The 12,435-nt window shown below is 43.0% G+C and overlaps 1 protein-coding gene across 1 annotated transcript in view; it reads right to left on the reverse strand.

Annotated features, from left to right (window-relative positions):
* LOC126166505 (tyrosine-protein phosphatase non-receptor type 23-like) overlaps positions 1-12,435 on the reverse strand; it is an 87,708-nt gene that overhangs the window by 17,249 nt on the left and 58,024 nt on the right. Inside the window, exon 2 of the mRNA XM_049920408.1 lies at positions 1,256-1,570. Coding sequence (XP_049776365.1) covers positions 1,256-1,570 — 315 coding nt within the window. The remainder of the gene's footprint in view (positions 1-1,255; positions 1,571-12,435) is intronic.

Below are 12,435 nucleotides of genomic sequence, written 5' to 3' on the forward strand. Positions count from 1 at the left end.
GTTGGAGGGCCCTGCCGATAATGCTCCAAACGTTCTCAATTGGGAAGATATTCGGCGACCTTGCTGGCCAAGACAGGGTTTGGCAAGCATGAAAGAAGCAGTAGAACCTCTCGCTGTGTGCAGACAGGCATTACCTTACTGAAATGTAAGCCCAAGAAGTCTTGCCATGAAGGGCAACAAAACAGGGCGTAGAATATTGTCGACATATTGCTATGCTGTAAGGTTGCTGTGAATTAACAGCCAAAGGGCTCCTGCTATGAAAATAAATGGTATGCTAGACCATCAATCCCCGTTGTAAGACAGGTGACATTCAGATTGGTATCCCACCACTGTCTGGAGTGTCTCCAGACATGTCTTCGCTAGTCATTGGGGCTCAGATTGAAGTGGGACTCGTCACGAAAGACAATTCTACACCAGTCAATGAGATGCCAGGCCAAAGACGTGTATGGAGATGCCCCACACAGTGGCAGGATACGAACCTAGCTGTCGCCCGCCATATGGCCCACAACCGGGAGTGATGGTTTAGCATGCCATTTCTTTTCATGGATGACACCTTTGGCTGTCATCCATGGCACCATTACAGAACAGCAGTTCGTTGACGATCGTCTATGCCCCGTGTTGCTGTCCTTCATGGCAAGCCATTCTGGGCTTACATTTCAGCATGATAATGTCCACCCACACATGGCGAGAGTTTGTACAGCTTGTCATCGTGCATGCCAAACTCTACCCTGGATAGCAAGGTCGTTGGAGTCGCCAACTGAAAACGTTTGGAACATGAAGGGCAGGACCCTCCATCCAGCTCGAGATTTTGATGGTCTAACGTACAAATTGGACAGAATTTGACACGACATCCCTCAGGAGGATATCCGACGACTCTAGCAATCGATACCAACTGGAATAACTGCTTGCTTGAAGGGGAGATGTGGACCAGTGCGTTATTAACTTGCTCAGCTTGTGAAGCTCTTGCTCACGAATAAATTATCCAGTTTGTCTGAAACTGTAATCGTTTGTTTGTCTGTACATATACGTCACATCTACCGATTTCCGTCCCATTCGGATAATTCCTCTGTAGCGCCTCGTTTTTTGTTTTAGAGTGTATTATGTGCTACATTCGTGCAAATTCGTGTGCAGTATTTGGTGTGTTCTTGTGTGTAATGACTGACTAAAAGAAAATGACAAATAAATAAATAATCCCATTATCCATCACAGCTCACGGCTACCGCATTCCGCGAGAGAGCTCGGACGATACAGTTACCTTGAAGCCGTCCTTGCCGGCTGTGTAACGCACGCTGATGGTCCGGCCGTTAGGGTCGACGTAAGAGTAGGCCCCGCGGCGGCTGCCGTCGGGCGCAATGCTCTCGCCCTGCTGCAGGCCGTTCTCAGCGCGGAACGCAAAGTTGAAGGCGCCGTCCGTGGTGAGTGCCTGGCGGTGCAGCAGGATGGCGGGCGGCGGTGGCGCGCGCGCTGCGTCCTGGCCGGGGGCAGGACCGGCGCCAGGGTCGCCGCCGGGGCCGTGCTGGGCGCGCGCCGCCCCCGACAGGAGCAGCAGTGACAGCAACAGCGGGGCGGCCTGCGGGAGGAAGGACGAACACAGACTCAGCGCGAGCTCCCTGTGATAGCAGGCAACACCGTCTCGCGTTGGTCCTTATTAACATTTGATTTGCTTCTAGACCAATTCTTCTCCTGCCATGCACATTCTTCACCAGTGGCGACCGCTGTTAAGAGCATGTGAACACCCTAACTTTTGACACCTTGCGGATTTATTGGTTATTTTTCTTTGAATGCTGTGAAACATAACGTAGATGCGGTAATCTGAAATACACGGCACAAATCTACCGCGCTATGCTACATTGCTACTCCTTTAGACTCCGTGAAACTTGGCATCAGGATCACGAGCACATCTTCAGTTGTGCACGTTCTAAGGATCTTTAGCGCATGCGCAACTGGCGTGACGTAATTGCCTTACGGGCTAAATACATACGGATTTGATAAACAACGTGTGCAGTGCACAGCTAGCCCTTACCTGTCTACTACAAGTTTACATCACTGCTACGAGGTGGAACGTACTGCAGCAAATTCTTATCCCCGTTCACTTGGCGTAAATTACGCTGGACGGTAGAACACTCCTCAGACATGCCAATTCACTCACTATATAACAAAATTAGATAGGACATCAGTATACTTCAATTAAATCATGTACATCTAATGTGTACTACAGTATTTTGTATTGTACGTATTTTTGAAAGTTTTGAATGTCAAATTTAAAAAATCAATTTGTTTGGTATGTAACAATATTATACTAACAGCTGTTAGATTGGTATTGTTTTATTAGGCAACGAGTTTCGACGTTGCAGTCACGTTGAAAGTGGTTGCGTAATAATATAATATCAGTATAACGGCTGTTGGTGTAATATTGTTACATTCCATTGACCAGCCGTTGTCCCACACTCCTGAACCTTGATGAGTTACATTTACTTTGTATGGTAGGCTTGTGTTCTTTATTAAAACTGCCATTTTAGGTTTACAGTATATTAGCCTCCAGCCGTGGGTGACATGGAATGAGCGTTCGCGATTGCTGTTCCTCGGACAATGTCGCTGGGCCCGCCATTATAGCGTCTGGCTTAATTTCTGCTCTGTTTGCACGTCGGATGTCGCGGTATTCCCGTCGAATACTTTCCTGTTGGTTTGGAATATCGTAGGACGTTAGTTTACCGGCAAATCTATTTCTGTCGCTCCGAAATGTACAGCGTACTGTACTTAATTGTTTATAGCATAGCACAAAAATAAACACGCAACTGGAAGAAAAATGCACTCGAATGCAGGTGGCAGTGCAGCTCTGTTTAGACTGGTGAGTCAATGGGTGAGGAAGCAGTTCAGGGCCAGACTTTCACCTCTTCCCGGTAACCGAAGCCCAGCTCACTCTCGCCTCAAATTGTTTCTACGAGTGCTGGTTTTTTTTTTCTTTCTTTCTTTTTCTTTCTATATTTTTTGAGTTGATTCGGATAACCTAGGTTTCGGTCGACCCGGGTTCGGTTAACTGGGGTTTTACTGTAATTTCACCAAGCTCTGACCGAGGCGCAGTAGAGCAGACTATTCGCCGTGTCATTCAAGAATGTCATCTGAGAACTTTACCTGGCGATCCAACAGAGTACCTGGTGATGACGGAGGGATCAATATATTATATGCGTGGCCTAGATGCTAGTTCGAAGTTTGAGATAAGTGCAGTATTATTTGTCTGTGATGTACTCTAAACAAACAAATAAATAAATAACTAAATAACCTCAGAAGTTAAGTCCCACAGGGCTCAGAGCCATTAGAAAGAAAGAAAAAAAGAAAAAAAAGTTAAGTCCCCGCATTTGAACCACTACCGTGGCATCAAATGGAATATTTCAGAAGTGTAATGCAAGGCCCCACTCTGAAATTTACTGCACAGGCCCCTTGAGAAATGCATGCATTCTTGACTGATCTCCTCAGTCCCCCTTTTTGTCACTCATAGAAGTTGTCTGGGATGCAATGGGAAGACGTTATACTTTCCTACCACCCACAAGTTAACAGTCTTCATGAACTGAGACAATATGTGTTTCAGGCATGGCAATAAATTCCTCAAGATTACATTCGGAGGTTTTTTTTGCATGCCACAACACGTACCACCTTGTATCTCCTTGGGACACACCTCATGCTAATGTTAACGATAGACACCAGTTTCGAGTGAAATGACAGTTTAATCATTTAATACCATTTACAAGACGATACTGTAACATTTCAAGAAAGCCTGCGACTGCATAGACAGGCAACCACTTTTCACTACACTAGAAGAATTGGGCACTGACAACAAAACTTTGACAATAACTAAAGAAACAATTGATAGGAACAGTGGCGCCGATTTATAAAAAATATTGGGGGGGGGGGGCGGCGGCATACTGGGGGTCTTGCCCCGGCAAATTTTCTAAATTTTAGATGAAAAATAGTGAGTTTTAAAGTTGTTTCAAGCATTTTAGAGTCATATGATCAACATTAGAACCCCGAAAACTGGACTCTCGATAACTCGACACTCTAGGAAGCTCGAGAAGCCTGACACATTTTTTGGTTTTGAAAAAAGAAAGAAAACATAAACAGGAACGGTATTTTCGTAAAAAATTAATTTACGGTAATAATCATGCTTATAGACTATGGCAGATCAGTAAATATATAGCTCTGAAAAGACTGAAATTCACTACTTCACACACCATTTCTTCAATTGCAGGCTCTTATGTAATGTACTCTCTTACATCACGCATATTTTTTAAGACCAGTTGCATTTTATTAGCGATATCGGCTAACATATTCAAGTGTACGCGCAATCTCTCAATGTCTAGGTCATTTTTGAAAAACTCAGTTGATTTTTTCAAATTTGTTTCACCTCTGCGTACTAAAAGCAAGTACGTTCAACTGCAATGACCTGTGTGAGTCCAGTTGAAGCAAACCGCTCAGTAATGCAAAATCGCACCGTTTCACAAACTTCAATGTAAATAGCTTTGTAATATTCCTCTGGGGTTTTGAAAGTGTGCGGTGAATTGGCTTCGTTGTTTTCATATTTCTTTGGTATACTGAACGGTTCTCGCCTGAAGACGAAGCAATTGACGACACAATAATTGTTGGTGGTTGACCTGCAGTATCATCAACTTCCAAGCGCGTCTTTTTGGTAACAAATTTATCCAGTGCAAACTTAATTCATAATACACTAAGAGACTAAAGTAAACGAATAAAATGTAGTCATATGAAATAGTCCACTAGACACTAAAGTCGGAACACTAAACACGTCTGCAGCATGCACTGAACAAAACTATCCACACCGAATGACCGCGACAGCAGGGTGGGCTTTATATAGCCACGGCATCGTAAGGTCTCGAAGTGTCAAGGCGACGCGAGGCGGAGGGCTCCAGGCGCTTTTGCTCCAGTCATTTTGATGTCGCCGCGGCCGCAGCGCCAAACTTGACCCGAAGATTCGCGCACGGGGACAAACTCTAAGCGTGCCCGCAGCACCGTAACACTATCATGATTCACACCACTCGTTTTCAGTTAACCTGCTTACTGATGTAATAATTATTTGTTTTAAGTCATTACTGAATGTATTTTAAAAGGTAACTAGCGTCAAACAAGGAAAATAAAAAAATTGCAACATAATTTTGTGATTTTACAAAGAATAATACAACTAATAATTTTTTTAATTATTGGGGGGGGGGGGGGGCTCCACCCCCCCCCCCCCCCAAAAAAAAAAAGTTTTTGAGGGGGCTTGGGCACCTGTGGACAGGAACAAAGTTCAAAATAAAATTCGACAGAGAAATTTCAGAACCATTTGAAATAAAAACTGTTCTAAGGCAAGGTGATGGCCTCTTCCCCATTGTTCATCAACTGCGGTTTGGAAAAGGTAATAAGAGAATAGAATCTTTCAAGAAAAATGAACCCAAGAAATCAGATCCGAAAATAAAAACTCGAACAGCAAACTCAGCTGTCTAGCCTTTTCGGAAGATTTAGGAATATTTCCCGAAAACATCAATACATCAGCCGAGCGAACCAACCTGTCGAAAGAGACTGCGGAGAAAGGTACGATTACAAATTTCTTTCAAGAAGACGGAATTAGTAACAAACATTAAAATCCACCATAATTCCTAAACATAAAATATTACCTTTCTCGTCAAATGATTATGACTTCTTCACCGTTGAAATAATTTTTATTAAAACACATTTATCTACTTACGTTCTTGTTTATGCATGATGTAGGCTTTTTGACTCTAAAAAGTAAATGTGTTTATGCTGCCAGATATTTCATCTGTCTTGTAAGAGAACGGTAGTAGGAAAAAATATCAGGACCTTGTGTCACGAAAACAAAGCAAACAACACAATAAAGATTAAGAAGACACGAAATAACAAAATCCATTTCTATAATACAGCTGAGCTCATTCAGAATAGGTTAACTTTCGATTTTAGAAGACGCATGATTGGTTGCTCATTTACACGCGTGCAAAAAAGGTGGATGCACTTTGAGAGGTTGATTTTAACCAGATAGTCGCTCATGTAAATCGGGATTTGAAAGAGACGTCGGAAAAAGGCACGATTATAGACAGAATTCTTAAGCACAAGCTATGGTAGAATCAACACAGGGAATAAATTTAAGTACTTAGGAGAAATATACAGCCAAACGATGTAGCTATTTGCAAACAAAATTAGAGCCCAGAAGATGGAAATGGCTTACCATTTAACGAAGAACGTTTGCAATAGAAAATCGCTCTCAATGAAAAGAAAACTCCAGTACTACAACAAAAAATATCATAAAACCGAAGCAGCGAAATGTTGGCTCTCAACAAAAAGGGTGAAACTGAAAAGTTCGAGCAAAAGGAAAGGAAGGAACTACGAAAAATACTCTGTTCAAGATAAGTTGGAAGTACATGGATGACAAGAAGTAATGCAGAAATCTACACCCAAAATGGAAAACAGTCTGATGCTCTCAGGAAAAGGAGAATTTCATTTTAAGGTCACATGGTTCGAATGAACCCGGAAAGACTGACTAAAAAAATATTTGGCAATTGCGAAAAAAATCTCAAAATGCAAATCAGTCGGTTCAGGGGAATGAAAACGGGCCTAGCAGAACTCAACATTATGGAAGCAGAAATTCTAGACTGGGCGATTTTTCGAAACAAGATTCGAAAGGTCGGGGGTTTTCGGGAAAAGCTCAGGAAGCTCGTCCCTATATGGAGAGACGAAAGAAGGAAAGAACAGAGTGAAAGATTGAAGAAATAGAGGGAAGATCTAAGGCCAGGAATGAAGTTAATATCATGAGAAGTTATTTCAGTTATTCCATAGACGACAGAAATGGAAAAATAAGTCATGAACATTTCCACAAATTTTGATAAATATCGCACTGATGCTTCGTGGTGTAACACTTCCGATTTCCGTCAGTCTAGGAATCAGCTCTGAAAAGTAGCCAGCCTGAAATGATAGTAGTCTTCAAGATTCGATAAACTTCATTTTTTTAATATCTTCGAAGTCAAAATTGGTACATATTGTAAGTGTAGCATAGGTTAAAAACTGAAGTGACATATTTTTGCAGTGAATAAGAAATTTAAGTTCGATAATGTAGAATATGTAACTGAATCGAACACTATTTGTGCGAAGTTCATTATTATTTCAGCTTCCTTGCTGTTATAGAAGTTGAAGCTTTCCCCCTCCCTCCCCCCCCCTTCTCCCTCCTATCAACCAAAATTCAGTGCACTGGGGAAATTAGTGTTTAAAATGTGATAGGCGAGACAAATAATGCCTTCAAAGCTTCCCTGACTGTATTCTCCGAAAGTTTTTTGAAGCTAGTATTTCAGAAGGCTAAGAATAACAAGGATATGTTGTTGACTGGTTGAGTACCCGGCGCTAATGTATTCATTTCAATTCTATTAGTCCGTCACTTCTCCCCCCCCCCCCCTCTCCCTCTGTCCGTCTCATCTGTCCCCCTCTCTTTCCACCTTCTCCTTGCCCCTATCTCTGTTCAACTCCTCCAATGTTTCTTCTGTTCACTTCTCCCTCACCGTCTCTCTGTTCGTCTCATCCCCCTCTCCGCTCCCCGCCCCCCACTATGTGCCCATATCCTCGTTCCCCTCTCCATTTCCTCCTCCCCCTTCTGTGTCCGCATTATCACCCTCAAGCGAAATGATGGTTGCTGGCTCCTACCCCCACAGTATTTCTTTCCAGATACACTACTGGCCATTAAAATTGCTACACCACGAAGATGACGTGCTACAGACGCGAAATTTAACCGACAGGAAGAAGATGCTGTGATATGCAAATGATTAGCTTTTCAGAGCATTCACACAAGGTTGGCGCCGGTGGCGACACCTACAACGTGCTGACATGAGGAAAGTTTCCAACCGATTTCTCATACACAAACAGCAGTTGACCGGCGTTGCCTGGTGAAACGTTGTTGTGATGCCTCGTGTAAGGAGGAGAAATGCATACCATCACGTTTCCGACTTTGATAAAGGTCGGATTCTAGCCTGTCGCGATTGCGGTTTATCGTATCGCGACATTGCTGCTCGCGTTGGTCGAGATCCAATGACTGTTAGCAGAATATGGAATCGGTGCGTTCAGGAGGGTAATACGGAACGCCGTGCTGGATCTCAACAGCCTCGTATCACTAGTAGAGTTGTGGCGATTCGTGAATGAGTCGTTCATTTGAACGACTCTAAATAAAGAATCGTAAGAATCGAATCGTGAAAAGGACGAATCGTCGTTCAAAAGAATCGTAAGAACGATTGCGTGTTTCCGAGTCGTGACGATTCCAAGTTCCAAAGATTCATCGATTCTTAGTACGCTATGCTTTGAAGGCAACTTCCGAATCATGCCGAGTCGTACCGAATGATTACGACCGCCAGATGGCAGTCAAGTGGAGGATGCATGTGAACAAAGGAAGCAATTTTGCACCACCTTTCGCACAAATCGACTCCTCTTTCCTCGCATACTGAAATAAAACAATAGATGCAATCAAATCAAACGTGACCTTCCATCAATCAAGGCATTACACGTATAAATCGAGAATCACACTTGTAACGTTAAATGCATGTTTACTCATAAATTATTTCTGGCATATCTTATCATGACACAGTTCGATTCTAACACCATTGAAAATTTCAGACATGTCCTGCCATCTGTGAGTAAGATGTAGAACTTTTTGCATTCCCTTAAGAATCGTGCCATCGCAGACTAGAATGAATCGTGAAAGAATCGTGAACGAATCGTAGGAATCGATTCGCAATGTGAGATTGAATCGTAGGAATCGAATCGGGAAAAAGAATCGTGATGCCCAACTCTAATCACTAGCAGTCGAGATGACAGGCATCTTGTCCACATGGCTGTAACGGATCGTGCAGCCAACAGATGGGGACGTTTGCAAGACAACAACCATCTGCACGAACAGTTCGACGACGTTTGCAGCAGCATGGACTATCAGCTTGGAGACCGTGGCTGCAGTTACCCTTGACGCTGCATCACAGACAGGAGCGCCCCCGATGGGGTACTCAACGACGAACCTAGGTGCACGAATGGCAAAACATTTTTTTCGGATGAATCCAGGTTCTGTTTACAACATCATGATGGTCGCACCCGTGTTTGGCGACATCACGGTGAACGCACCTTGGAAGCGTGTATTCGTCATTGCTATACTGGCGTATCACCCCGCGTGACGGTATGGGGTGTCATTGGGTACACGTCTCGGTCACCTCTTGTTCGCATTGACAGCACTTTGAACAGTGGAGGTTACATTTCAGATGTGTTACGACCCGTGGCTCTACCCTTCCTTCGATCCCTGCGAAACCCTACATTTCAGCAGGATAATGCACGACCGCATGTTGCAGGTCCTCTACGGGCCTTTCTGGATACAGAAAATGTTCGACTGCTGCCCTGGCCACCACATTCTCCAGATCTCTCACCAACTAAAAACGTCTGGTCAATGGTGGCCGACCAACTGGCTCGTCACAATACGCCAGTCACTACTCTTGATGAACTGTGGTATCGTGTTGAAGCTGCATGGGCAGCTGTACCTGTACAGGCCATTCAAGCTCTCTTTGACTCAATACCCAGGCGTATCAAGGCCGTTATTACGGCCAGAGATGGTTGCTCTGGGTGCTGATTTCTGAGGATCTATGTGCCCAAATTGCGTGAAAATGTAATCACATGTCAGTTCTAGTATGATATATTTGTCCAATGAATACCCGTTTATCATCTTCATTTCTTCTTGGTGTAGCAATTTTAATGGCCAGTAGTGTAATAAGTAATATGTGTACAAGTTCGGTTGAAATTGATCCAGGGGTTTAGCAGGAGTTTTTCTGCCCGTGGCTTTGCCCACATGGGCACTTGTCACATATATTTAACATATCTGTACACGTATTTCACGTGTATGTCTGACGAAGTTTCCTTGCAGTTTCGTTTTCACGCAGTTCAGTGTTTATGACGTCACATTTCCTGAACTATGTGCCGTACAATGATATAAGTTAAGGTGCATCACGTGTTGTTCGTATGTGAACATTGTCTGCAAAATGTATCGCGAATAAAGATAGTAGTAGGCTAGAGAAGTAATAAATTAAAACGTCATGCCTGATGCGACAGTTTTACTGCATGAACAGCGAAAATGTACTAAGCGATAAACTTTTGTCGTTTCATCATTTTGTGGGGGTCGTCAGTGAGAAAAAGTTTCGTAAAGTTTTGAAATCATCTATAAAGCTTGTTGCAAAAAAGGTTGGTGGTTCTAACCCGCCACAACGATTCTTTCCGGACGGTAGGTAATACGTGTACCAAGTTTTGTTGAAATCGGTCAACGGGTTTCGGAAGGGGATGTGGAACGTACATACATTTTTATGAAATATATGGACATGTGTTTTTCTTTTTGTGTGACCGGTTTTTGATGAAACAAAGCCTATACGTTGCCTCAAGTTACGCACAAGTTACTTGCGAAAACCCCATCAAAATTCGCCTAGTGGTTTTGGAGATCAGCGTGTTCAAACAGGCAGAACGACCGTTTTACAGTATAGAGGTTGGCTACGAAAACTTCAGATGTCTATAATGATCATGCTGCAAAAACGCAAACGTGTTTCATCTTGTCTGCTAGACGTGCTACATTTTCATATCTGTTGTATTACCTGTAACATACTTAGTACATTTTGTAGTTTTGGCCCTCTGTTGATATCGGCTCCTGTAATTTATTCATGGCAAAGACTATGTCCGCTGTGGCCATACTGCGTACAGAGTAGTGTCACATTTATCTCTCAGCACCACGTCCCGCTCCCGTATACAGGAAGTGTCGGACATTGGACAGAAATATATTCACCGCTCCACTGCCTCTGTACAGTTTTGGTTATCAAATACGAATACTGTCGTCAACAAGATATGTGGTTCCATTTCGGTGAAATGTATTGTGGAAATTGGCAAATAAGTTACACATTATGAGATGACTCCCAAAGACACGAGACGTGCTATGTTCCCCTCGGCATCATGAACAGCTCTTTAAATGTCGCAAACTCAAAATTGATCATTTCCTTCCAATGGTCCCGACATCGATGTGTGAGACTTTTCTATTGTAAAATCAGAAACAGGAATCATGAATTTTCTCTTAATTTCAAGTGTGCCTTTCTGATATCATACAGTATGTACTAGGAGAGCTGTATGAACACCTGCTTGCACGGGGACTGTACGACCTCACTGATTTGTTTCGTATTGACAGGGTGTGTGGGGCACGGCTACGACCTCAACATATATAAACCGAAGGACGCAACTCTCGAGCGTTTTAGAGAAGAAAGAGTTAAAAAAATTTTGAGGTGTGCTTATATACTTCGTATCGTCACAAACATTCAAGCAGTGCGTAATCGAGCGAGCAAGTGCGTAGTCTTGTAGTGCGAGGTCTGTAGATTGAACCTCGCTGCTGGTACTGTTTTCATTTCCATCTAATTCTAACAACAGATTTATTTTGACTGTGCAAATTACCAATACTTAATGATTTATTTGTTATGTACATAATATTTATCCTAAAAGAAAGAGAAAAAAACGTTCTTTGTAAGGCGAATGGAAACAAAAACAAGGATACAGGAGGCTTTCAGTCCAATCAGTATAGTCATTTCATTTATATTATTGTACCTACATTTGAGACAAGCATAATATGAAACCTATAGAGCACTACACAAATCGGGATGATACTGATCGGAGAAACGTCGAAAACAGTCATTATTGCGACATACATCACGCATGATGAAGGCCGAATTTTTGCATGTGCATGATTTTTCAATGTATCTTTTGCAAAGCAAAGTGAGTTTGCAGTTATAAACGGTTCGCGGTCTTCACGTAGTGTAGTGGCGTACCACACATGTCGATGCATATCACCCAATACTGGTACAGACGACTGGTGGTAAACGGCTGATTGAATTTTTTATGCAATCTTCTCTAGAAGCTGTCTCCCTACTCCGTTCGGTAATGGACGCACAGTTTCGTTATCGTTTTGTAAGCTTCGTCGCCTGCATGTAAAAACAAACTTCGCAAGGCTGCACGAGAAGGTACATTTCGTAGGGATTACTTTAATACTGTACGTTGGCGCAATAAAAGTGGGAATGAAGAAAAGACTACCGATAGCCAGATTCGATCCAGCAACATCGCACGTATGTGACTAGCCGTTACTCGCTCAGCTGTGGACTCCTCGAATCCTAGCGACCATAGAAATTATGTAAGCAGGTCTAGAAGTCTCAAACTTGATTTTCTCGAAAGTGGTTGAGAGTTGCGTCGTCCTGTTTAAATATGTTGAATTCCTATTCGCGCTCTACAAACCCTGACAGTGTGAATCAGATCTGTGAGGGAAAGTTCGTGCGGTACCCTTGTTAGTGTTCGTGCTGTCTTTCCTTTCTGTAACTGCTGTAGTCGCAGTATACATCTTTG

The sequence above is a fragment of the Schistocerca cancellata genome, chromosome 1 (assembly GCF_023864275.1).
Source record: "Schistocerca cancellata isolate TAMUIC-IGC-003103 chromosome 1, iqSchCanc2.1, whole genome shotgun sequence".
NCBI classification, from domain to species: Eukaryota; Metazoa; Arthropoda; class Insecta; order Orthoptera; family Acrididae; genus Schistocerca; species Schistocerca cancellata.